The sequence below is a fragment of the Glycine max genome, chromosome 9 (assembly GCF_000004515.6).
Source record: "Glycine max cultivar Williams 82 chromosome 9, Glycine_max_v4.0, whole genome shotgun sequence".
Lineage (NCBI taxonomy): Eukaryota > Viridiplantae > Streptophyta > Magnoliopsida > Fabales > Fabaceae > Glycine > Glycine max.
This window is the reverse complement of record NC_038245.2, coordinates 31,209,313-31,237,220: the sequence shown is the minus strand read 5'-3', so window position 1 is coordinate 31,237,220 and position 27,908 is coordinate 31,209,313. Positions and strand designations below refer to the sequence as shown.

The window sequence follows — 27,908 nt, the reverse complement described above, 5'->3', positions numbered from 1 at the left end:
ATTTTTTGATATGTTTGACACATAATAATGGCCTTTAAATATGGTTATGTTTGAAAAAATTAATTAAAGTAAAAAAGATGACCGAAAATTATAAAAATGACCAAAAACTAGTTGAAAGCTGATAATTAAAAAATGAAAAATTAGAAAAAATTATTTATTTTAAAAATTTAATCAAGAAATTTGATAAATATATTAAACATAAAAAGAAATATATATATATATATAAATTAGAAACTAATGTTTTAAAAAAATATTATTTTAAGTAATATTTCAAAAAATAATAAACTTCTTAGTTAGAAAAAAAAACTAACTACAGTATCTTAACATACATATCATATGTGGTTAGGGGTTCCATTCCGAAGTCCACATAGTCTTAGAAAAATATTTTTGGATTAAATATATATTTTTCCTAGAAAATTTTAAAATTTTGTTTTTACTTCTTCTATTTTAAATCATTAACTTTTAGTCTCTTATTTTATAAAATGTGTCAAAATTGATCTCGATCACTAACTCCGTCAACTAGAGTTCACGGTGATTTTAGTTTAAGCAGTAAAATGTTGTTACATACATAATATAAATTACAAGATGTGACGATTTTATTGACAACAAAAATTCAGAATGCCAGACTTTAACATCCTCACAGTTTCTATCTTTGAGGTTGCCATGAAGGAAGATAGAAACGGTGAAAATTGTGATTTATGTAGAGGTTTAAAATCATCATCTCTTATAATCTATAATCCATATTTTATAGCGATTTTTGATTGCCAAAACATAAATCAACGTTAACTTGTTGACGAGCTAGTAACTATGATTAACCGACACATTTAATAAAGTGAGGAACTACTAAAAACAAACGTTTCAACGTTTAAAAATGAGAAAAAGGTTATACACTTAATTATCACATCACAATTTATCATATATAATAAATTTATTGAATTTTAAAATAATTATTTAAAAATAATTCAAATGATAATTTATGATTAAATGATAATATAAAATATTTTATATTATTAGTATATAGATATTAAACTCTTTATAAATAATAAAAATATGTTTAATCCAACATTTATTAAGAGAGTTTAAATGAATGTTCACATCTTGAAAAATTAAAATGTTGTACAGTTCAAAAATTAACAATTCAAGAGATACACAGTCTCTTATCACAATAAATTGTGTGTTATAAGTACATAAAATTTTCTATTTATCAGAGAAGATGATACGAGTTGAAGATCGATTTTGAAAGAGTCTTTACTTGATTTGCAAGTGTTTAACTAAAAGTAGTTTGTTTTCAATAGAAACAATGAGGTTGTGAGAAAAACTCTCTTAAAACTTTAGTAGATAAGTCACACATGTTTCTTAATGTTTTTTAAAAAAAAAAATTATGATGGACCGTGACTACTTTTTATAGACTTTTAAATTTCAATTTCAAATTTAAATTTTCTGAACAATTTTTTTAAAATAATTTCTAATAATCAATTACCAGTGAAAAATATTTTCTTCAGAAAATGTTAAAAATACTTTAAAACATTTTTATAATACATTTTAAAAAATTATGTTGTGATGTGAAACCTTGCAGAGATTTTCTAACGGAGAGAGATTAAGACTTTACTTTTTTCTTTATTTTTGTTTTGTTTTTTAATTTGGACTTCGAATGAAACTTATGTTAAAAATACTCTACACAAAAAAAATCTGTATGTTAATAAAATATCTGCTCCTGAATTATTTGTGCATTTCACTCAAACCTACACAATTAACAATTAATTAAAAAATATTTCTTTTATGACAAATTAATCTTTTTATCCTTATATATATATATATATATATATATATATATATATATATTTCTTCACTGGATATCCCTTTCAATTTCATCTGATCGATTTTCAATACACATTTTATAAATAAAATATGTATTGCTCATTAATTAAGAATATAACGAATTAGGATCCGATTAGTTGATTACTGTGAAGGTAAAGGTATCTCATCTTGCTTTGTCTCCTAACCAAATCTATGCTTCACCAAACTTGTATATAAAAGCTTCACACGCGGAATATGTTCACCATCATCGTGATCATCACAATTCTAATTCATTCACCAAAAAGTTCTTCGCCCCTTCTTTGTCCCCATTCTTTCTCTTTAATATACTTTGTCCATATTTTCCTCTTTCTCTTCCTATCAAACATCCATGGCTTCCTTGTCTTCTAGTACAAAACAGAGCAATAATAACCAAGAGGGTAACCGATTTTTTTTACCCTTTTGTGTTTTTATTTATTATTTATTTTATACACTTTTGTTGTATTGATCGTAATTTAGTTACTATACATTTTTTTTGTACCCACTTTTAATATTTTTTCGTGAACTTAATGTGCAGTTGATGAGAAACCAATACCACACGATCAAAACGTTCTGCAAAAGCACGTTGCGTTCTTCGACAGGAACCACGATGGCATCATATACCCGTGGGAGACTTTCCAAGGTTTAATTAATTTTCTGTGTTTATTTTTTATATGCTCATTAAGTTAACATACATGTAGTGTATCTTTTCTTTAAACGGAAATTAAATCAATGAAACATAATTCATACATGTTTCGATCTCGTCTTGGAATAATTGATATATCCACATATGAACTGAAAATGTGAAAATATAAAAGGAAATAATAGCAGCTTCTGCGTTTTCATGTGAAAATATAAAAACAAATGAATCCAAAACACATCTCCAAACACTATATTTGATCCGCTTCCACTAGTTTCCAAAATCTCTGTTTTTTTTTCTCCCTTTAAGGCAGAAGCTCTTTTTATAATTAGATTCAGATTTGCATGTAAAAATATGGCAGTTTTTTTTCCGTAAGTATTAAATAATTTATAACACTCAGATATTCTTCTCAACCAACTAAACTACGTCATCACATAAAATATGCGAGTTTTTATCGCTTATAAGAGAAATAGCTGAACAAAAATGAACATGATTGATTGCAGGATTTCGAGCAATAGGTTGTGGGTACTTATTATCGTCCGTTGCTGCTATTTTCATCAATGGAGGTCTCAGTCAGAAAACCCGCCCGGTACTTTGACTCTTTCATCCCACACCATACACGTTACTTTCCTCTTTTAGTAGCTTTTATTTTCTTCTCAGTAAGAAGCTTTCTTTTTATTAAAGAGAAGTTTTAGTATGTTACAATCAACAATAACTCTTACAACATATTATTTTGAACGCAAACGAAATTTTATTAGTTAAAATTTATTAAAAATTATAAAATTTTATGAGTCTCACACTATTTTACTTCAATCTATACTATATAATTAAAAAAAAAACAAAAGATTTAGGTCCAATTAAAAACAACTTTCTATATCTCTCCGTAGTTTCTTTCCTCATACGATCAAAAACTTTGGATTATATATGGATCCAATCCTAAAAACTTATGTTTCATCATTTAAAGTAATTTCTAATGAATTGAAAATATAATTATTTTACTGATAATTATTAAAATTAAACATTTAAACTCGTTAATTAAAGTATATTAGTAAAATGATTTAGAATAAAATAAAAGATGTCATCTCATAATTTAATTTCTTTTCATCTAATAGTTATCCTTTGGGTTATATAGTTATTTTAAATTTAACATAAGATATTTTTGTCTTCAGAACTAAAATCTAAAACAGATTTTTTTATCGTTTAATCAGAAAGTTTTCAAATTAATTACAGAATATACTTGAAATATATAATTTGTTAGAATTTTTTAATATTATTGATATGAATCATTATAACTTTTTAAAATTAATACTATACCCAGGCTTTAAAATAAAATAATTTATTTTCTTCCCTAATTTTTAATAGAAATTAAATAATAAATATTTTGAATCAAATGAAAGGAATGCTTAAAGTTTTTTTGGTAGAAGGAATACTTTTTTTTACAGAATGGTAGAAGGAATACTTTTTTTTTACAGAATGGTAGAAGGAATACTTAAAGATTACGCAACTTTCATGACTGTCTGTTATGAGAAGAAAACTACACTAAAGAACATTAAAGTAAAAGAAAGAAAAGGGTCAACATATGGTATCCACGAAGTCGAAATGGCATCTGGTACCATATGGCGTATACTGAAATGTTTATAGCGAAATGCTGGTTAGCAACAACTTTTTCTTCTTCTTTTTTTTGTGTAAAGGAAACATTTTGTTTTTACTGAAGCAACAACATCTTTTAAGAAAATATTTTTCTACCATATGTATTAGAATAAGTAATAATTATATTCTTTTTAAAGAATAATTTTTTTAATATATTAAGAAAATAAATTAAAATCAATATTTTTTTAAAATCTTATTAGCAAGTTGAAAAAAAATTAAGATAAAATAAACTAAAAACTCAATATATAAGGGTCCTTATTTGCTAAAAATTATAGTACACAAAATAAGTATTTTTTTCACGTTTCTTTTAAAAAAAGGATTGTGTACACAAATTAAACATATGACAATAACACAAAAACAAACTCAACTAAAATCATAAAATAACTTTTTGTTTTATGTAAAAAAAAATTCAAAAGACACATATACTCCAAATTTTCTTATTCCTGCTATTGTTTTCTCGGTAGAAACATATTTAAATTTGATCTAGTGCATTTGAATTTTCATTATTTATTAATTACAACAATCTTATATTTATGTCATGTATTTCAGATTTATATTATCTACTAGTTTTTTTTTTATGTGAACATTATTTATTAATTACAAATAACTTTATCATGTATTTTTTAATTCACATTATATACTAACTTATATATTCTGTATTTTAAACTCACATAATATATAATAATAATGTAACTTATATTAAGATAATTGATATTAAAAAGGATAGTTTAATAAATTTCATAATATTATTTTATTTGTGTTGTTCATTATTTATCAAATAATGTAAATAATAAAAAAGTGTCCTATAACTCAAGAATTTTCCCTGTAATCTTTTCTATTTCTTATAGTGTAGTGCTTGTCAAACGCACCTTGAAGATACTATCTTGAGAAGAAAAAAAAAAAAAAAAAAAACTAGATATTTTACCATCTCAACAGGTTTATTGCACAGAAAAGACTCTAAAGTTTATAACTCGTTTCTTTACAATTGTTTAACTTATATGTCAAAATAATAATTTGAATACATAACTGAATCATGAATATTATAGATTTTACAAAATTTATCCTTATGAAAATTTTCATAAACTTTATAAACAAAAGTTTTGAACTCATAAATAAACTACGATCTTAATTATATATAAGTACTATAAAATAATTTCACTTATATATGTATATATGTTAATTATGTGTCCTTGCCAAAAAAATGTCAATTATGTGTTCATATTTATATTTTTTTATGAGAAAAAATAATTTTATTTTAAAAATAATAATCTGAGCATAACTAATATATATAAAAGGGTTTCATAATTTTATAATAAATATTTGAAAAATTATATCAAAAATAATTTTTAATTATTTAATAATATAAAAGCTTTTATATTATAATTGTATACCTTAAACACTCTTTATATTTATATATATCTACAAGCCGGACAAAAGTTTTTCCAGATACTTCGAGAGATTGATTTGCTTTACAGTAGAATACAACTTTTTCTTCTGTAAAGATGCAATTAATTAATTACAAATTGTCTTCATGCTTATGCGATTCTTTTCCATCGACGTTTTACTTTGAGTTTGTGCAAAGAAACTGATGACTTTTTAGTCTTTTGCTTCGTATGAAAGGGCCTTCATATGGTAGCCCACAAGGGTTCCACTCTCGTATCACTTAAAAATTTAAAAAGCAAGTGTCGTGTTCTTTCTTTTAAAATAATAAATATTTTACTAAATATTAGTATAAATTAAAAATAACAAAATCATTTAAAAATACATATTTTTAAAAAATAAATTTTATTAATAAATATGTTGTTTTTTTAAAAATATCAATGGTGCATTTCGAAGACAAAAAGAAAAGACATAATAATAATGTTGATGATTTATTAATTTGTCTTGTCATTAACGAGTTTGATAAGACAATTGTGTTTAATTTTTTTTTGAGTTATATTTTTAAAATCATCATATGCTCAAATACAGTTGAAGGCATCATACTAATAATTTAAAAACACAAGATAAATGTTCTGTTATAGAATTTCTTGATTACATGACAACTTAATGAGTTCTCAATGTTGTTATTACCTTGTTAATTAACATTTAAAACTAAAATAAATGAGAATTTTGAATCTATAGAGGACTAGAATTTTTTTTTTGAAACATCCTATTTAAAATTGAAACGATGAGTAAGAAATACCTTTATTCTTACTTTAAAACCACTTTATTGTAATCAAATACATAATTAAGTTGGTCGGTGCTTATAGGAAAGAGCCCCAACCAACATTTATTCCAAAACGGAACATATGAGGTGAAAAGAAAGGATTTAGTAAAAAAGAAAAGAGAAAAAAATTATGGATGTAATAAATATTATCTGATAAAAAAGAAAAAGAAAATGAAAAATAAGAATAAGATAAAATGAAATAAAATAAAAAAGAAGAAGAAAATGTTCGACGTAATACAGTATCTGATAAAATAATGAATAAAATTAAAGAAAAGCGAATATATATTTACCATTATTGTTTAGGAAAAAGAAATGAAAGAATAAACAAATTTTATATCTTGTAAAATTTGGGCTAACACCATTTTTTAAAATATGGAAAAATTTTGTTCTTTTTATGCTCAAAATATTCGATGAACTTCTTTACCCGAGGAAATTCATTTCTGCTACTATGTACTGTCAAGATATTAACTGGTCTCGATCTGGATTTTTATATGGTTTAGGGAAAGTTTCCTTCAATACTGCTACCAATTGAAGTTCAAAACATCCATAGAAGCAAGCATGGAAGTGACTCTGGTGTCTACGATAGTGAAGGAAGGTATATATTTTTAATGCATGTCATAATCTGAATGTAATTGTTCTAACTTTTTCCAAAAATAAATAAAAGCTATTGCTAATTAATCCATTATCTTAAGTTTACATCATTAATTTGGATAAGGTTTGTTTGATTTGACCTGATACTTTTAATTATAAAAGTCATTCCTTACTCTCAATTTGTTATTGTTTTTTTTATTTTTAACCTTTTATTTTGAAAATAGTAAAAAAATATTGTTTTCACAATTTTCTATATAAATATTTAAAAATTAAATAAAAATATCATTTTTGTAATTAAAAGAAAAAATGTAGAAAATATTTTCTTGAAGAAAATTAACATGCCTTAATTTTCTTTGCTCGGGATCAACTTCTTTCAATTGCAAATTAAAATCCGACTTCATAATTTGTGAAATGCATATATAATTTCAAAACATAATGTCAATATAATTTGTTTACTAACTCGATCGAGGCTGAGTCTTTTAGGTTTGTTCTTTCAAAATTTGAAGAAATTTTCAGCAAGCATGCTCGAACACACCCAAATTCTTTAACATCTGATGAATTGATGGGGATGCTTGTGGCAAATAGAGTTCCTAAGGATTACGCTGGATGGTAATAATAATTCTTTCATATATTAGTAATATTACTGAGTGAATTTTTTTCATATATTAGTAATTTACAAGTGAATATATAAATGAATCACTCAAGTTGTTATTATTTGATGTAGGCTTGCTAGCTACACGGAGTGGAAGATCCTATATGTTCTTGGCAAAGACAAGGATGGTTTACTGCACAAAGAGACTATTCGAGCTGTTTATGATGGAAGCCTCTTTGAAAAAATGGAAAAGGAACACTCAGACAAGAAAGCGAAATAAATAAAGATTGACATGAATTATATAAGTTGGGACATGCGTCTTTGTGAATTTCTTGTTGAGTGCCTTGAAAGTGTTATTTATGGTGTATATTCCTATTGGTGTATGAACTTAAGTTACGTATTAATTGTTTAATGCAAATGATTTTATATTTATTTGTTATTATTACTTAAAATAGTGTTAGTTTTCAGTTAACCTTAATTTTTTTTATTCAGCAAAAAAAATACTGAGAAATTTTACCAATTTACTTTTTAAACTCTCCTATTATGTATGTATAATTTATATTTAATAAAGAATAAATTACACGAATCTCTATTGAGATTTGTTATTATTACACTTAATATTCCTCCACTTTTTAATCATATAGAAAATCATTTAAACTTTAGGCTTTTGTTATACACTGATTCTTCCTCTTAAACATAAAAAACATTACACCGACTCCCCCTAGAGGAGCTTAGGGGGAACATTTGATAGGTAATACATTTTTTATGCTTCGGAACCATAATTTTTGGGAATGAAGAAAATTTATTTGGTTCATCATTGATAATCTTTAAATAGGTTTTTTATGAATAAAAAATTTATATTGTATTTTACCAACAACTTTAATTATTTAGCACATTAAATAATTTAATAAGTAACATGATGTTTTTACTATAATAAAACAAAAATTAAACTTGCAAAAGTATGATTGTCATCCCATCCGAGAATGTTTTTGTGAGGATGTAAGTTAAAAATGATTCCCAAGAATTATAGTTTTCAAAGAATATCACTACAAGAATGTTCACTATTACAGTTGGCTAAAAGTAAAATCCCATTGCAGTAGCATAATCTCACTATAAATAGACAGTTTACAGTGGACTACAAGTTTGTCTGTAAAACCTCCATCGGTAAATTTTATCGGCGGCCACAAAGAAACCGTTTGTAATACAATAGGCTTAGCCTACTGTAAGTAGAAGGTAATATTGTGGGTTTAATCACCAATAATTGATTGTCGATAATATAGAGGGCTTAGCCGCCAATAAGTGATAAGTAACAATGGACATGAGCTAAGATGTATAATGAATTATAGTAGGTTTAACCCAATGTATTACAGTGGACTTTTTACCGTTGACCAAATCTATTGTAATACAGACGGCTTAACTCTCTGTGATAGAGTGTGTTTTCTGCACAATAAAAACTCACTATAATACATAAGGTTTAACCTTTGGTAATTATATTTTTTAAAAATTTAAATTTGTTTTACGAAATTATCAAAAACCTGTAAAAACAATACTTATTTGAACATAATATAAAAACATTACCTATTCAAACATAAAATTAATGCATAACAATATTTCATTTCCATATATATAACCATAACAATTAACAATAAAACTATGGTAGTATAAAGTATCAAAAAGTCTCAGAAGTATGGTACTAAGTTATAATACAAAAAATCATATATTTAAGTGTCATGTCTCTAATTATTAGGTGGGATTGTATTGGTCATCATGATGAGAATATTCTTCACAGTCTGGATGGCGACGACAACAAGATTGAAGATGCTGGCTAAGCTCACTCACAGATGCTTTAATTTCCCTAATGGTGTTAAGCATCTCTTCTTGTATCTTTTGATGTTGTTCTTGTTGCTCTTTCATTTGTTGTTCAAATCTTTCATTTGCTTGTGAGATTTGTCTAGCCACCCACTCTGGAGCAATGGTTTGAGATGACCTACAAGATGCTCACTTCACTTATGTAAGTGATTCCACACTAGGACAATAATGGGAGAACATGTCTCCAGCTCCATAAAGACATCCCTGAGACTTGTCTCTAGCAATATCAGCCCGCAATTTAACTCTTGATGTAGCGTTAATGGCCTTTGTCCCATCGCTAGAGTCTTCCTGCAATTTCTTCTGAAAGTCTCCCTAATTAAATAAATAAAAAATCAGTACATCACGATTACTTTTTTTTACTAAAAAATTAAATAATTTATATAACATGTTAACTTACATAGGTTTGCTCTAATCTCTTATCCACCCAGGTGTTGTCCTTTTTCCTAATATGTGTCTCCTTGAACACCTCATCAATGTGAGGAGGTCAGCCAAGCCTTTGTGACTTTAAAATACATAGATATATAAGTATGTCATGTAAAAATCATAAAGACACACTTACTACTCTACTAAAATGCACCAGCACACAAACACCCACTTACTGCACTAATTTAACATACAAAATGCACCAATGTGCACACAATATGCACCAATTTTATGGGTTTATATTCATAAGCTAGAATAGAAATTAAAGAAGTATTTACACCAATGTAAAACATACCAAACACACTAAGTCAAGGTCAATTAGAGCATGGGGTAGTTGAGCCTCCTCATTCTCTACATCATCATCATCATCAAGATCATTTTCATGGTCTATATCATGTGGCACATCATCATAATGGTGTGGTGGTTGACCTTGTGACTCCATACGAGTAGAATTAATACCCAGTGGTGTAGGGATCATTACAAAGGCACCAGATTGTGCAACTGGCTCTGAAGGAGTAGAGGTTGACCTAGTTACACCCTGTTGTAAAGAAGGAATGTGCTACTCTCTACCTTGAGAGGGTATATTATGTTGCATGGTAAGATGTACATCCTGCTAAGATGTAACAGAAGGTACATTTGATGAACTTGTTGCATGATGCATGGATGCCTTCACTACTTGTTCAACAACCTTAGTAACTTTATGCCCTAAAACAACCTTCTTCTTCTTCCTTGGTGGCATCTTGGTTGGGTGATCTCCTTCAGTCATTCTCATTCAAGATAACTATTATAAATTATAATTTATATATACAGAAGATAATGACGTTACAATTATCACAATGACAATGCATAAACTACTAAGTTCTGCTATAATCATGAGTAAAAAAGAAGCCCAATTATGAAAAATGAATTCCCTTAAAGGGGCTTCGAGCACATTTCGTATACTTGGATTAATGCATCTTCATTCTAAGATAAAAGTGTGTTATAGTGAAATCGCCACTAAGTGTTATGGTGGTTTGGTTTTTCTCATTTATGGTGGAACAAATAGATTAAAAAAGACTTGTCAATATGTTTGTCAAATTTACTATCCAAATATTCAGGTTGACCCATCAAATTTACTAATAGTAGTGATCAAATTTTGGCTTAATACACTGGCACGCTGCTACTCTACTAGTAGTAGCTTTCAAGCATATTTTAATAAACCATTTATGTTCCCCTTGTAGTAAAAAAAATATTCTAATTCTTTATGTGAACCATTTATGCTAATGTTGAAAGTAAAGAAAAAGTGTGAGAGAGAGATTTGGATGGTGATGGTAAAATGACATGATCCTTATTAGGAGCAGATCGCTTGGTACAGGTCACGAAAATGAATGATGCCACTTCCAAATATTGAAGATAAGTAAAGGGTAGACACCACAAGGGTTCAAACTTGATAAGCTTGAGATTGGTTTAACAAGAAACCCAGAGGAAAGCTCTCACAAAAATACACACATTTTGTCAAAATGCCAAAAGTCTCTTTTCTTCAAAATGAGTTCAATGCATATAGTGTAGCTGAGGTGCAACTGAAAAGGCACCAATTTATTTAACTAAAATTACAAAATACAAAAATATTCAATATGGACCTTCAAATTAGTTTGGGCCTTCAGTAATAAAGATTCTTGGGAGTGTCTCTGGGCCTTCATCCTTCTCTACTTGGGCCTTGTCAAGTATGGTTACTACCATTTGTTGGAGGGTATCCTTTGACTTTTTGGTCCTACTCCTGGTCATAGGTCCCTGTATTTTTGGGCAACTTTGATATTCTCATCATTTCCTCCTTCTTGGAAAGCATTTTCTCTCAAATCTTCAGGATCACCACTTGCAAAAGATGGAGTCAAGTCAGCAACATTAAAAGAGGAACTTACTTCATACTCACCTGGAATATCAATCTTGTAAGAATTGTCACGATCCTCTCTAGTACTTGGAAAGGTCCGTCTTCTCAAGGTTGAAGTTTGGACTTCCTTTGTTCAGGAAACCTCTCTTTCCTCATGTGTACCCCAACCCAATCATTTGGTTTAAGTACCACTTTATTCCTGTTCTTGTTGGCTTACTTGGCATAGCTTTCATTCTTCTTTGCAATGTTGGATCAAGTGGCCTCGGAATAATTAAGAAGGGGGGATTGAATTAATTATTAATGTGTCTTGACTAATTAAAATTTATCCTTCTTAATATTACTAGATTCAATTAGGCTTTACTACTAAGTTATGAGAAGGTAAAGAACAGAAACAATAACTTAGACAAAAGTAAAGCGGAAATAAAAAGTGCACAACAGAAAAGTAAATAGTGTAGGGAAGAAGAAAGAAAACACAAGATTTATACTGGTTCGGCCACAACCCGTGCCTACGTCCAGTCCCCAAGCAACCCACGGTTCTTGAGATTTCCAATAACCTTGTAAAATCCTTTACAAGCAAAGAGCCACAAAGGATGTACCCTCCCTTGTTCTCTTTGAACAACCAAGTAGATGCACCCTCTACTTGAAGCAAACCACAAAGGATGTACCCTCCCTTGTGTTCACTATTACAACCAAGAAGCTACCCGCTTCTTACACAAAATTCTCAGACGGTTAGTTCTTTGAATTCAGTATTTGGGCAAAGAATTCTAAGACGGTTAGTTCTTTGAATTCTTTGTTTGGGGAATCAAAAGAATTATCAGACGGTTAGTTCTTTGAATTCTTTTGGCAAGAGGGAGAAGGAAAGAATCAAAAGAATTCTCAGACGGTTAGTTCTTTGAATTCTTTTGGCAGGAGGGAGAAGGAATGAAGAAGAAGAATAACACAAGTTTTTGGCCAATGAACTTTTCTTGAATAAAGAAAGTTTTGAACAAAAGCTCTTAGAAGAATGCTTTGAATGAACAAAAGAAATCTGTTTTTTTAATGAAATGAATCTATTTTGAAATTCGTGCCATGGTCACATATTTATAATCATTTGATGACTCAAGTTAAAGTTTGTGACTCTTGGCAATTTCTTTAAAACTAGTCACTTTAAAAGTTATTACTCTTTTGAAAACTAGTCACTTTAAAAGTTGTGACTCTTTTTGAAAACTAGCCACTTTAAAAGTTGTGACTCTTAAAAAATCTTCAGAAACTAGTCACTTTAAGAATTGTGACTTTTGGTAATTTATTTTTCAAAATAAGTCACTGGTAATCGATTATCATCATAGTGTAATCGATTACACATGAACAAATGTGACTCTTCATGTTTAAATTTAAAAATCAAAACGTTTAGAAACACTGGTAATCGATTACATATATTGTGTAATCGATTACACAAGTTTGAAAATGTTTTATCACAAGTTGTTACTTTTGAAATTTGAAATCCAACGTTTAAAAACATTGGTAATAGATTACATGCTCATGGTAATTGATTATTGCTTTGTAAATCAGTTTGAAAAGAATGTTGGCTACTGGTAATCGATTACTGCCTTTTGGTAATCGATTACCAGAGAGTAAAACTCTTGGTAAAAGATTTTTCTTTGAAAAATTCTTTTGGACAAATTGTGCTATTCAATCTTTTCTTTTGAAAAAATATTTTTATACTTATCTTGATGTTTTTCTTGAAGTTCTTGCATATCTTGAGTCTTCTCTTGAATCTTCACTTGAATCTTGATTCTTAAAACTTGTTTGACTCTTGATTATTGACTTGAGTCTTTGGCATCATCAAAATAAACTTGGAAAGCTTTGCTTCCACATGCAATTTGAGCCTTCACTTGCTCATGCAACCTTTTTACATATTCAACTTTAGCATGTGCATCCTTATGTTTAAAATCATAAATGTTAGGCAATGGTTATAAAACCAAGACAAGGTCATGCTTCTTGGGCATGATGATGGATATGTGAGAGACCAAAACATGAAGGTTACCATTGTGTACAACCATTTTGGACCTAATTGCAATCAACGCATGCCAAGGTAACTTATTGCTAAATTAAAAAATTAAAATACATAAATTAAAATGCTTTAGACAATATTAATTTTTCATATTGACAAACAAATTAACTTTCTAGGATTCGCCATGGATATGCACATGTGGCCAACAATCTTTACCAGGGATGGGTGCAATATGCAATTGGGGGAAGCATGGAACCTAGCCTCAAAAGCGAAGCTAACCTCTTCATAGCACCAATAACAAGGAGTAAGGAGGTAAGAAATTTTACAAATTCCATTTCAACCACTTAATATTCAATTAATAACTAGTCACTTAAGTATATATACTTAATGTTAGTGTTATGCCAATTGTTTAATGTGCGTAGGTGACATGGAGAAAGGGTAGCCATAAAAATGGGGATAGATGGGAATTTCATTTAGTGAGGGATGCTTTTGAAAATGGAGCCTCTTTTGCAGTAACAAAAGGAAGACGTGTGCCAAAACCAAATTATAGCAAGGAACAAAGGTTTAAAGTTTTTGATTCCAAATATGTGAGATCATTGACGCGTTCATCAGATGTGTTACCATGCAATAAAACCTCTAAATATTGATCAACTAAAAAATATAAGAGGGATCTTGTATTGAATTAGTTGGATTCAGATAGGATTTAAACCTAGTAAATGAATTAGTTGTATTGAATTAGAGGATCAAAATTTGTACTTTAAATTTGAATTCTAAACCTTGTAAATTATGAAATTCACGGTTATTATAATTCACATATTGGACTGTAATGAAAATTTTAATAGATATCCAACAATCTTGAAGATCTTTTAAAATTGTTTCCTAAATTTGAATTCTTCAAAAAAAGTAATCCTTTTTATTTCCATGTTTGTATCAACCTGGTTTTATGATGTTAAGTATTGAGATAATGTTTTTACTTATTTTAATTTATTTTTTATAGGATTTTAGGAAGAGAAGATAATATCTATTTATGATAGAAAAAATCTCCAATCTCAAAAAATATTTCTAGATAACTTACATTTACCTTAAGAAGACACTTGAATGTACTCTCAAAAATTTTATTTCAAACAAACAAATTTTCATACAATAACCTATTAGTTATTGAATTAATGTTTAATTAGGATATGTTGCTATTATGTTGACCAATGATAGAAAATATTGTTGCCCATTATGAGGAAGTATATATTTCGTGGGGAGCAATAACATGGGACAAAGTTAAGAGATTAATGCTTCATACACTTATTACAAAGAAAGAACATTAAAGAAATAGTTTTAATTTTATTTTATTATTTATAAGTATAAGACCCAAATATTTTCCAAAGAATAAACTTCAGAAAAATAAAATTCACTTTCAAAATGGCTGGTTCCCCTTGATCCAGACCTGGAAGCTGCGGTGATGAGAGGCTGGTCTTCTTCCAATTCTAATAATTTTCTAGACAAAATAGCTTCTGGTTCAAAAGAGATGAATGACTGTGGGGGGGGGGGGGGGTAATCAAGAGGAATTTTTGAGAAAAAGTTGAGATATGTAGAAGAGAAATGGAGAGTACTCCTGTTTCAATCAATGCTCATGAGGAATCTTACTCACATTGCTCAAGAGGAATCTTACTCACATCAGATATCAAAATATTTTTGGCTAAAGGATGCTAATGTTAATTCCAAATTCTTCTACTCAACCGCAACCTCTACGAAAATATCAAATTTCATCTCCTCCTTAACACGTGAATATGGGAATGTTGTTCATGACCATAGGGATAAATGTGATGTAGTCATTTCCTAATTCAATAACCTCTTTTCTCCATAGAATGTTTGTAATGATTTTATGTCAATTATTAATAATATTCTTGATAGGGTGCTGAGTATTGATAAAGAAACTTCCTATGTTCGAGGTCAGGAAGGGTACCTCCAGAAAATAAGGGAGGAATAGAGCAAATGTTTAGTAATTTTTTGGTCCCTTTTCTGCCTTACGCATTCACATATATATTGTTCTACATCAGGAGACATAAAACAGAAAACTCTAACAAACCCTATCATTGCTTGACACATGTACCACTAGGTATTCCACTAAAACAGAAAACAAGGATAATGCAATTCCACTATAATAGAATGCTTTATTTTATCACTACTAAGAGTAATAGTCTAAGAGTAACAACTTAGTGAATATATTCCTCCCAATATGTGGGCTTCCTACTAATGTGTTTGGGTCTCTGGTATTGAGTGCTATCATCCCCTGGCCATATGAGAAACACTTTATCCTCAAAGTGATATGTGGCTTGCAACTCGGTCCATTCTTCCTAAGTGGAGTCTTCAAGACTTAGCCCAAGCCATTGTACAAGTACCAGAAGCTTGGGTGGGGTAGGATTATCCCATTTATGATCCAAAATAGTTAGAGGTTGGATGATGGGCTTATCCTTGGTTGCTGATGGCGGAAGAGAGGTGTTAGAGTGCGGTGGTCCAAAATGTGGTTTCAATAGAGAGCAATGAAAAACAGGATAGATTTTGAACGATTTAGGGGGGGCCAATTTGTAAGCTACTCATCCTATCTTCTCAATGACTTTGTAAGGATCGTAGTACCTCTTCCCAGTTTTTGGTAAGCCTGTCCCAAAACTGAAGATTGTCGGCATGGTCTCAACCTCACATATACCCTATCTTCAATGTTGAATGATACATCACGATGATGCATGTCAGAACCTTTCTTCATTATCTCCTAGGCACGTTCAAGCTTTCGTTAGAGAAGTTGGAAAGCCTCTTGTCGTGAACGCTGCAGAAAATCTAATGCCTCGACAGAAGAGGAGCCAGTAACTAGTATGGTATACTGGGGGGTGGTTTACCATAAGTCACCTCATACGGGGTCAGATTGGTGGACGAATGGCTAGTGGTGTTATAACACCATCCTGCCAAGCTGAGAAACTTTCCCCATTACGAGGGCTGGTTATGCACGAAGACTTGCAAATACTGCTCCAGTATGCGATTCAGAACCTCAGTTTATCCGCCACTTTAAGGATGATACGTTGTTCTCATGTGTAGCTTAGTGCCATTGATTTTGAAGAGCTCTTGCTAGAAGCGGCTCATGAAATCAAGGTCTCTGTCAGAAATCAAGCTTTTTGGGAACCCATGTAACTTACACATCATGTCGATAAAGAGTTGAGCAATCTTATGGGTTGTTAAGTGTGTGGGGAGCATACCAAGGTGAGCACCTTTCAAAAAATGATCTACTACTGTTAGAATTACAGTTGCTCTTTGGTATACAAGGAGACCTATGATGAAGTCCAAGGCTATGTCTTCCTAGGGGCAAGTAGGAGGTGGAATAGGCTGAAGCAAACAGTGTGGCTTTTGCGGCATGTACTTCGTGTGTTGGCAGTCAGTGTAGGATTTGACAAATAGTTGGACATCTTTCCTCATGTCAGGCCAAGTGAAGCTTTGTTAAAGTCAACTCAGTGTTTTGGTAAAACCAGTGTGACCTCCCAAAGAGGATTTGTGGAATTCCTCAAGCAAGAGGGTAATGAATGAGTTCCTTTTGTTCAACCAAATGCACTCTTGTGAAGAAGCAGTTCTTCGTTGATGGAAAATCTAGGGTGATCAAGAGGATGATAATGGATAGCTTGAATAGGGTGACATACTTTGTAGTATCTCGTAATTCTTTTCTAAGGTCGCTATGGAACTGGAAATGAGGCATAGATAATATCCAAGAAGCCTATGCTATTTTTTCGTTCCTTCGAGATAGTGCATCAGCCACAATGTTGGTTTACCCCGATTTATTCTTGATGGTATAATCATAGCCGAGAAGTTTTACAAGGTAATAATGTTGTTCCGGTGTCTGAATTAATTAGGTCATCAATTCTCATAGGCTCTTATGATCCATGAGAATCACAAAGGGTGACTTAGAAGATATTGCCGCCATCGCTTGACTGTCGAAGTGATTGTGTGCAACTCTCGGATATAAGTCGAGGAACAGAGCAATTTAAGGCAGAATTATTTGCTGAAGTAATGCGAGTACTGGAGCGTGGCTCATGGTGACTTTCAAGGTGTCAAAAGCTGCCTGAGCCTCGTCAGATCAATGGAACTGGTCTTTGTAGAGAAGACGAGTTAGAGGTGCCATCATTTTTTCTCTTTTCTTTTATACTTTTTGTCTTTATTTTTCTTTTCAACTAGTCACAAGAAAATGAAAAGATGAAAACAAAGGAACTTTCATAAAACAAAGTACGAATCCCTAACACTTGTTGAAACCCACTCCCAAAACAATTTTAGGGCCTCTTTTCTCCTTGAAGTTTAGGATAAGATGATTTTCCACTTTTTGGCTTGTAATGAGCTACAAAATGAAAGAAGGGGTTAATGGATCAAAGAGGGTGACAATGGATATTAGTGCAAGGTAGGCTTATTTGGCTAGTGGCTAAAAGAAAAAAAGGCCTAAATCATTTCAATCAATGCATGTGCAACAAGGAATGACAAGAGAAGCAAGGAAAAACCTAGAGTAATCTAGCACAAGGGTGAAATCAAACATGAAATAGCGTGAATGGAATAATGCAATTCATCCATAAAATCCCAAAAACTCACAAGGCATAATTCCATTACACATGATAATGCAATCCTCCTAAGGAGGGACCCATCACCAAAGCCATGGCTAAGAGATTCCAAGAAGATTGGACCAAAGATGCAGGAGAAGGCCCTAGGGTTCTCATGAGCCTTAGGGTAGATTTTGGGCCCACGGGCTAAGTATGAGCCCACTTATCTTTGTACATATTAGATTAGGGTTTCATTATTTTTGGGCCTTGTATTTAGGGCTCCATAGTGCAGGGAGGCTACCCTAGTAATGTAGGATTTTTCATCCCTTGTATTTTAGGGCACCTAGACTAGTTTTTGTATTATGGGTAATTTTGTAATTTCACATGAATTAAGTGCACTATTTGATGTGTGTGTGTGTTGGGAGAGAAATTTAATTGAATTAGGAGAAGCTCAATTCAATTAAATTTTGGGCCATCCTAAGGGGGAGGTGAGCATTTGGTTGCTACACCCCATTGCTACATCATATAGTCACACTTTGTGCATGCCCTTCATGCTTTACATGCCTCATGACATCTAAGCACACTTAGTGAAGAATCTTGGACTTGATCTTGGATTAGTTGGCTGAGCCATAGCTAAAATTCACTAATCATAATTAGTGAAATTTTGGCTCCACAAATTCAAATTCAAATTCAAGTGAAATTTGAATAGAAATTCAAATTTCCCTCCAATTTTGTGTAACACTTAGGCTATAAATAAAGGTCTTGTGTGTGCATTTTTTTAACTTTGATCATTTAAGAAATTACACTTCAAAGTCCAGACCTCATTTGAGGCATAAATTTCATGCTCGTTCTCTCCTTTTCCCTCCACTCATCTTCTCCTACGTCCAAGCTCTTATCCATGGCTTCCTATGGTGGTGAGCTTGTTCTTGACTCATCTTCTCCTTGAAGTGGTGTCTCCAATCACCTTTCCTCCTTCTCCATTCTACCGCCATTGATCTTCAAGAAACAAAGGGCTTCATTGATGAAGAAGATCCAAGGCTTACAAGCTCTACATGGAGCTAAATCACATGATCCACCTCAAAATTTTCAAGCCTACTTATCACTTCCACAATGGCAACAATGGTTCACATCAAGCATGAAACCTCTCAACTAAAAATGATACATCTCTCACAATTTATACAAGTTAGAAATCCTATGAAAAACATGAGAAAGTGCCTAAATTCAACAAAAACAATAGAAAACAGCAATTGCAAAATTTGTATGTTTTTTATTTTTTGTATGTAAAAACAATAAAAAGTGTAAAACAACAAAACAAAACAAATACAACAAAGCAGAAAACCAAAAATAGCAACAAAATGTAAACAATACACAAAGACATAAAGACAGACAAAACAGAATACAACTAAACAGAAACAGAAAACAGATACAGACACAAAAATTAAAACAAAATAAAGAAACAAAAATAACAACAGAAATGAAAAAAAAAACAAAAAATAGAGAAAATAGAAAATAGAAAAACAGAAAACAGATTTTTCTAAACTGTCCGTCACACTTGAAATGCACATTGTCCTTAATGTGAGCACGTAATGAAATGCAAACAAAGAGACAACATATAAAAGAAAAGGGAAGGAAACTCCTCAAGTGCCATTCAAGGCACATCATCACATAAAATTGGCAAGACCAAAGAGAGGTCCAAAATTCCTCCTCTACTTAGGGGCTCTCATGAACAAGCTTGGGTTGGTGACTGCTCACTTTAAAAAATTTGCTAGTAACTTCATTTTTAATGTCAACTGCACCATGGGAAAAAACATTAGTAATAACAAAAAGACCATCCCATCTAGATCGAAGTTTACCGGAATTAAGCTTGAGGCGAGAGTTAAACAAGAGCACTTTTTGGCCAATATAGAACTTCTTCCGAAGAATCCTAGAGTTGTGAAACCTCTTCACTTTCTCCTTGTAAATCTTGGAATTCTCATAGTCTTCTAAGCGGATCTCCTCAAGTTCTTGTAATTGAAGCTTCCTTTCCATACCCGCTTCATCAAATGCCATGTTATAACTTTTCACCTCCCAATAAGCACGGTGCTTAATCTCCACTGGAAGGTGGCATGCCTTACCAAAAACCACCCTATAGGGAGACATCCTGATGCAAGCTCCATTGGAGCTTGTAGGCCTAAGATCTTCTTCATCAATGGATTCCTTTGCTTCTTGGAAGATAAATGGCAGCGGAATGGAAAAGGAAGAGAGAGAGGAGACGCCACTTCAAGGAGAAGATGAGTCTAGAAGAAGCTCACCACCATAGGAGGCCATGGATAAGAGCTTGGAGGAAGGAGATGAATGAAGGGAGAGGGAGAGAAGAGCACGAAATTTTGTGCTCATAAAGAGCTCTGAAATCTGAAGTTAATATTCAAATGATCAAAGTTGAAAAAAATGCACACACATGACCTCTATTTATAGCCTAAGTGTCACACAAAATTGGAGGGAAATTCAAATTTCACTTGAATTTGAAATTGAATTTGTGGAGCCAAACTTTGGAGCCAAAATTTCACTAATTATGATTAGTGAATTTTAGTTATGGTTCAGCCCACTAATCCAAGATCAATTCCAAGATTCTCCACTAAGTGTGCTTAGGTGTCATGAGGCATGAAAAGCATGAAGGACATGCACAAAGTGTGACTATATGATGTGGCAATGGGGTGTAGTAAGCAAATGCTCACCTCCCCCTCTAAAATTTAATTGGATTGGGCTTCTACCAATTCAATTAAATTTATTTCCAACCACACACATCAAATATCCACTTAGTGCATGTGAAATTACAAAACTACCCCTAATACAAAAACTAGTCTAGGTGCCCTAAAATACAAGGGCTGAAAATTCCTATATTTCTAGGGTACCCTACCTACATTATGGAGCCCAAAATACAAGACCCAAAATTAATGAAACCTTATTCTAATATGTACAAAGATAAGTGGGCTCGTACTTAGCCCATGGGCCCGAAATCTACCCTAAGGCTCATAAGAACCCTAGGGCCTTCTCTTGCATCTTTGGCCCATTCTACTTGGAGTCTTCTATCCAATGCCCTTGCGGGGTAGGATTGCATCACATCCCCAAAGGTGTTCGGTAAGGGGTCATGTGGGCCCATAGAGCATCATCAAGTAACCTGCTCCAATCCTTCCTGTTGGGTTGTACTACCTTCTGCAACACTTGCTTCATCTCTCTATTAAAAATCTTCATTTTCCCATTAGTTTGGGGATGATAAGTTGTAGCAACTCTGTGCACAATCCCATACTTCTAGAGCAAGGATGCCAATGACCTATTACCGAAGTGGCTCCCCTAGTCACTAATAATGGCTCTAGGCACACCAAACCTACAAAAAATATTAGATCTCACAAAATCCCCAACAACTTTAGAATCATTAGTTCTAGTGGCCTTAGCTTCAACCCACCTGGAAACATAATCAACAACGAGTAAGACATATTAAAAACCATGAGAAATAGGAAATGGACCTATAAAATCAACACATAAAAAATATCACAAAAAATTATGGGATGTTGGGGAATCTCTCATGCCTATGTGTAATGGTTTATCTCGCTCTCTGACACTGCCCATAGGTGGTGAAAAACGATGAGCATCTCTAAAAATGGTGGGCCATTAGAACCCATCAATCTAAAATCCTCCTAGAGATTCGTTGAGGACCAAAATGACTGTCGGTAGGTGTGCCATGACAAAATTATAGAATAGACTGAATCTCATGATCGGACACACACCTGCGAATCACTTGGTCACTACCAAACCTCCACAAATAAGGATCATTCCACACATAGTATTTGGTATCACTCTTAAGTTTATGTATTAGAATTGATGCAACAATGAAATTCACAATATTCGCAAACAAAGGAGTGACATGTGATGAATGCAACTACATCAAATGCTCATTAGGGAAGTTATCCCTAATAGGGAGGGAATCAACAGGTCCCTCAATCCTACTGAAATGATCAACCACCATGTTTTTTGCACCAGTCTTGTCTCTGATCTCGATATCAAACTCCTAAAGAAGAAGCATCCAGCTGATCAATCTGGGTTTAGCATCAAGCTTCTTCAACAAGTACCTCAAGTTTGCATGGTCAGTATAGAAAATAATATGGGAGGAAAACAAATAAGATTTGAATTTATCTAATGCAAAAACAATAGCTAAAAGCTCTTTTTCGGTGGTGGTGTAGTTGACTTGAGTTGCATCCATAGTGCGTGAGGCGTTAGCAATGACATGTGATAGTCTATCAAATCTCTGCAACAAAAACAACCCCGAAGTGCATATTTGGAGGTATCAGACATGAGCTCAAATGGAAGCTCCAAATTCGGTGGCTGCATAATAGGAGAGGTGGTAAGCCTCCTCCTTAACTCTTCAAATACCTCTCTACAAGACAGGTCAAGCACAAAATCTACATCCTTCTAAAGAAGCTTGGACAATGGTAGGGCAATCTTGCTAAAATCTTGGATGAACCTCATGTAAAAACTTGCATGTCAAAGAAAAGAACGTACTTCCCACACATAAATGGGGTAAGGAAGAGAAGTAATAACATCAATCTTGGTCTTATTGACCTCAATACCTCTACTAGAGACCAAATTCCTTTAGGCTATCCAAACATGCATCAAAGGAAGAACCATAAACAGTGAAATCATCCATAAACACCTACATGAAACTCTCTAATAAATCGTAAAAGATACTCACCATGCACCTTTGGAAGGTGCCAAAAGTGTTGCTTTTATTGTTTCTGTTGTTATTTCTATTTATGTATTTTGTTTTAATTTTTGTGTCTATATCTATTTTTTGTTTTTGTTTAGTTGTATTCTATTTTGTTTGTCTTTTTGTATCTATATGTTGTTTCTGTTTTTTTGCTCTTTTCTATTTTCTGTTTTGTTGTATTTGTTTTGTTTTGTTGTTTTACTATTTTTTATTGTTTATACATACAAAACAAACAAAAATAAAAAATATACAGATTTTGCAGCAGTTGTTTTCTATACTTTGTTGAATTCAGGCACCTTCTCATGTTTTTCATAGGATTTCTAACTTGTATAAATTGTGAGAGATGTATCATTTTTAATTGAGAGGTGTCATGCTTGATTTGAACCATTGTTGTAATAGTGGAAGTGATAAGTAGGCTTGAAAATTTTGAAGTGGATCATGTGTGATGGAATTATGCCTTGTGAGTTTTTGGGATTTTGTGGATGGATTGCGTTATTCCATTCATGCTCTTTCATGTGTGATTTCACCCTTGTACTAGATTTCTCTAGGTTTTTCCTTGTTTCTATTGTCATTCCTTGTTACACATGCATTGATTGAAATGATTTAGGTTTTCTTTCTTTTAGCCACTAGCCAAATAAGCCTACCTTGTATTGATATCCGGTGTCACCCTCTTTAAGCCTTTAACCCCTTTTTTCATTTTGTAGCTCATTACAAGCCAAAAATTGGAAAATCATGTTTTCCTAAACTTTAGGGAGAAAAGAGGCCTTGGAATTTTTTTGGGAGTGTGTTTCAAACAAGTTTGGGGGATTTGTAGTTTGTTTTATGAAAGTTCCTTTGTTTTCATCATTTCGTTTTCTTGTGACTTGTTGAAAAGACAAAAAAAAAGAAGAAAAAATAAAAAAGCATAATATATCACCCTGGGAAATTTATCAATTTTCTGAGCAAGGACAACCCCCAATGCATAATTTGATGCATCACACATAAGCTCAAAAGGGACTGTCCAGTCGGGTGCCTGGATGATGGAGGTGGTAGTCAGCGCTCTTTTGAGGCAATCAAAAGCCTCTTTGCATTTGTCATTAAAGTCAAACTCCACCTCCTTTTGCAACAAGTTGGACAGTGGAAGGGCTACTTTGCTAAAATCTCTTATAAAGCGCTTGTAGAATCCTGCATGACCAAGAAAAGATCGCACCTCTCGCACACAAGAGGGGTAAGGCAATTGTGAAATAACAGAAATTTTTGCAGGATCTACTTCAATACCCTTATTGGAAATAACGTGGCCTAAAACTATACCTTGCTCAACCATAAAATGACATTTTTCAAAATTTAGAACACGATTAGTTTCGATGCATCTATTCAAAACTTTTTCCAAACTATCCAAACAACCATCAAAAGAGGATCCATATACAGTGAAATCATCCATAAACACCTCTATGCAATTTTCTAAGAAATCACTGAAAATACTAATCATGCACCGCTGGAAGGTACCAGGGGCATTGCACAGGCCGAAAGGCATCCTCCTATAGGCAAAAGTGCCGAAGGGGCAGGTGAATGTTGTCTTTTCCTGATCCTCAGGAGCAATAGTAATTTGCATATAACTAGAAAAACCATCAAGGAAACAGTAGTGAGATTTACCTGCCAGGCGTTCAAGCATCTGGTCAATGAATGGCAGGGGAAAATGGTCCTTTTTGGTAACCTGGTTCAGCCTCCTATAGTCGATGCAGACTCTCCAACTGTTCTGCACCCGAGTAGGAATCAACTCCTCATTCTCATTTTTTATCACTGTGAGGCCGGTCTTCTTCGAGACTACCTGGACGGGACTCACCCATTGGCTGTCGGAGATAGGATAAATGATTCTAGCTTGTAAAAGCTTGGTTATCTCCTTCTTCACTACATCAAGAATCACCGGGTTGAGTCTTCTCTGTGGCTGTCTTACTGGTTTAGCTCCATCCTTTAAATTTATTCGATGCATACATGTGGATGGGTTAATACCAGGAATGTCCGCCAGGGTCCAGCCTATAGCCTTCTTATGCTTCTTGAGAACAAACAACAACTTCTCCTCTTGCTCATCAGCAAGGGAGCCAAATATAATTACTGAAAATTTTTTGCTATCATCCAAGTAAGCATATTTTAAATTTGATGGCAGAGGCTTCAATTCTGGTGTGGCCGGCTGGATAGTGGTAGAAGGAGATGGTTTCTTAGCCTGTACCTCATAAAGAAAGTCAGAGGTATGTGTACTTCCTAAAACATGGTTAGTCCTATCTGACTCTATAAAATCAATCTCGAGAGGTAAAACACCACCACCACCAGACATGCAATCAATATCAATTTCAGATTCACTCTCAGCATCAAATTCAGACATATGATCAAGTACAATTTCAGACTCAATGCATGAAGAGTGAGAGGCATGCAGATTAGAATAAAGATCAGTCATGTATTCATCAACAACATGGTCAATTATTTCAGCACGAAATACATAAAGATCTTCAGATGGGTATTTCATAGCATCCATAATATTAAAATGAACAATTATATCACCAAACTCCATGGGTAGTGTGCCTGCATATACATCAATCTTAGTTCTAGCAGTTTTCATAAAGGGTCTGCCTAGAATGATGGGAACTGATCCTTGAGAAAATCCATCCTCCATATTCAAAATATAAAAATCAACAGGGAAAATCAGTTCACCAACTCTAACTAAGACATCTTCTATGAAACCAACAGGATAGGCAACACTTCTATTAGCTAAATGAATTACCACATCAGTTGACTGCAAGGGACCTAGAGATAGAGAATTAAAAATAGACAGAGGCATAACACTAACAGAAGCTCCTAAATCTAGCATGGCATTGTCAAACTTACTATTCCCTATAATACAAGGTATGCTGAATGTACCTGGATCTTTATATTTTTCAGGAATTTGGGGGACAGATTTACCAATCAATGCGGAGACATTTCTGCCCATGCTAATTCATTCACTTCCCTTAAGCTTCCGCTTATTAGTGCACAACTCCTTCAAGAATTTAGCATATCTTGGAATTTGCTTTATTACATCCAGCAGAGGTATGTTTACCTCTACTTTTCTAAATGTTTCCAAGATCTCTTTCTCTGCCTCTTCCATTTTTTTGTTGGGAACTGCTCTTGGAGGGAATGGAAGAGGGATGTGCTGCTTCTGCAAATCAGAATTACCAGTGGAAGATTCACCTGCACAGAAATTGTTAGGTAAATTTTTGTCATCACCTTTTTCTGGAGTAGAGTGAAGTTGGGCAGGTTCATTTGCAGATGAGAAAGGTGCTACGGGTTGAGGTCCTTGACACTGCTTTCCCGACCTCAATGAAATGGCATTGGCATTTTTGGGATTTTGGACAGATTGAGAAGGCAGCTTGTCAGAATTCTGCGACTGTTGTTGATTTAATTGTGTAGCCAATTGTCCCATCTGATTGGTTAAGCTCTGAATGGAGGCTCTGGTCTCTTGTTGAAACTGAATGTTTTGCATAGTCATTTGCCTCACAAGTTCTTCGAGGGAAGGTTGTGGAGGAGCCTCAACTGTTTGCTGTTTTTGGGGCTGTTGCAGTTGTTGGATTGGTGGAGGAATGTATGGTCTGCTTGGGCCAACAACATTTTGGAAGGAAGGAGCAGGCTGCTGTTGTTGTTGTTGAGGGCTAGACCATCTGAGATTAGGGTGATTCCTCCATCCAGGATTGTATCTGTTGCTGGAGAGGTCATAATTGTTTTGCTGTGGTTGATTTTGTTGCTGAGGTTGAGGAGGTCTATTGTAAATGTTTGCAGCATAAGCTTTAGGCTGCTTAATTGCTCCAGGTTGCTGCATGGAAGGGCAAAGGTCTGTATGGTGGTCAGCAGAGGAGCATAAACCACAGACTCTTGCGACAGGTATAGATTTCTGATTCAAGGCCAACTGGGTTACCAAGTTAACCAATGCATCTAGTTTGCCTTCAAGCTTCTTAGTTTTAGATGATGCAGATGAGTTTGTAGCTACCTCATGCACTCCTCTAATGACTATAGCATCATTTCTGGCGCTAAACTGCTGGGAGTTGGAAGCCATCTTCTCAATTAAATTTCTGGCTTCAGTAGGAGTCATGTCTCCAAGGGCTCCACCACTTGCAGCATCTATCATACTTCTCTCCATATTACTGAGTCCTTCATAAAAATATTGGAGAAGAAGCTGCTCCGAAATCTGATGGTGAGGGCAACTGGCACATAGTTTTTAAAATCTCTCCCAGTATTCGTATAGGCTCTCTCCACTGAGTTGTCTAATACCTGAGATATCCTTCCTGATGGTTGTGGTCCTGGAAGCAGGAAAAAAAATTTCAAGAATAGTCTCTTAAGGTCATCCCAGCTCGTGATGGACCTTGGAGCAAGGTAATACAACCAGTTCTTTGCCACTCCCTCTAAAGAATGAGGAAAAGCCTTCAGAAATATGTGATCCTCTTGGACAGCTGGGGGTTTCATGGTGGAGCAGACAATATGAAATTCTTTCAGATGTTTGTGCGGGTCTTCACCTGCAAGGCCATGAAACTTTGGAAGCAAATGGATCAGTCCAGTTTTAAGAACATATGGGACATCCTCATCAGGGTATTGGATGCACAAGCTTTCGTAGGTGAAATCAGGTGCAGCCATTTCCCTTAGAGTCCTCTCACGGGGTGGAGGTTGTGCCATGTTCTCGGAATGTTCAAAATTAGAATGGTCAAAATTATAATGCTCAAAATCAGGATGTTAAAAATCACCAATAACAGAATGCACAGATTCACCAGTAATGGAATGCTCAGGATGATCAAAAGGTATAAAATAATGCCTAACTAATCTATGAAATGTCCTATCTATCTCAGGATCAAAGGGTTGTAAGTCAGATGGATTGCATCTAGTCATACACTACATTCAGCATGCACAACTAGTTGCCTTGTCATGTAAATAAAGGAATAGGTTTGAACTACA

The 27,908-nt window shown here is 33.2% G+C and overlaps 3 protein-coding genes and 1 non-coding gene across 4 annotated transcripts; 3 read left to right on the top strand and 1 right to left on the bottom strand.

Moving 5' to 3' along the window:
• Positions 1 to 2,061: 2,061 nt before the first annotated feature.
• Positions 2,062 to 7,964, top strand: LOC100306686 (putative peroxygenase). Its single transcript, NM_001251801.2, has 6 exons — positions 2,062 to 2,234; positions 2,372 to 2,476; positions 2,977 to 3,062; positions 6,830 to 6,924; positions 7,404 to 7,529; positions 7,645 to 7,964. Exons 1-6 carry the CDS (start codon positions 2,186 to 2,188, stop codon positions 7,790 to 7,792), a joined length of 609 nt encoding a protein of 202 aa, NP_001238730.2. The 5' UTR covers positions 2,062 to 2,185; the 3' UTR covers positions 7,793 to 7,964.
• Positions 7,965 to 13,641: 5,677 nt separating this feature from the next.
• LOC102664202 (putative pectate lyase 17) lies at positions 13,642 to 14,308 on the top strand. The gene is made up of 3 exons (XM_006588121.1): positions 13,642 to 13,742; positions 13,838 to 13,973; positions 14,084 to 14,308. The coding sequence occupies exons 1-3, from the start codon at positions 13,642 to 13,644 to the stop codon at positions 14,306 to 14,308; spliced, it is 462 nt and encodes a 153-aa protein (XP_006588184.1).
• A 5,619-nt stretch (positions 14,309 to 19,927) lies between these two features.
• Positions 19,928 to 20,356, bottom strand: LOC102664065 (uncharacterized). Its single transcript, XM_006588120.1, has one exon. The coding sequence runs from the start codon at positions 20,354 to 20,356 to the stop codon at positions 19,928 to 19,930; it is 429 nt and encodes a 142-aa protein (XP_006588183.1).
• Positions 20,357 to 27,148: 6,792 nt separating this feature from the next.
• LOC112998009 (small nucleolar RNA R71) lies at positions 27,149 to 27,255 on the top strand. Its single transcript, XR_003263056.1, has one exon. It is a non-coding gene; the product is annotated as a small nucleolar RNA R71 (small nucleolar RNA).
• The last annotated feature ends 653 nt before the right edge of the window (positions 27,256 to 27,908 follow it).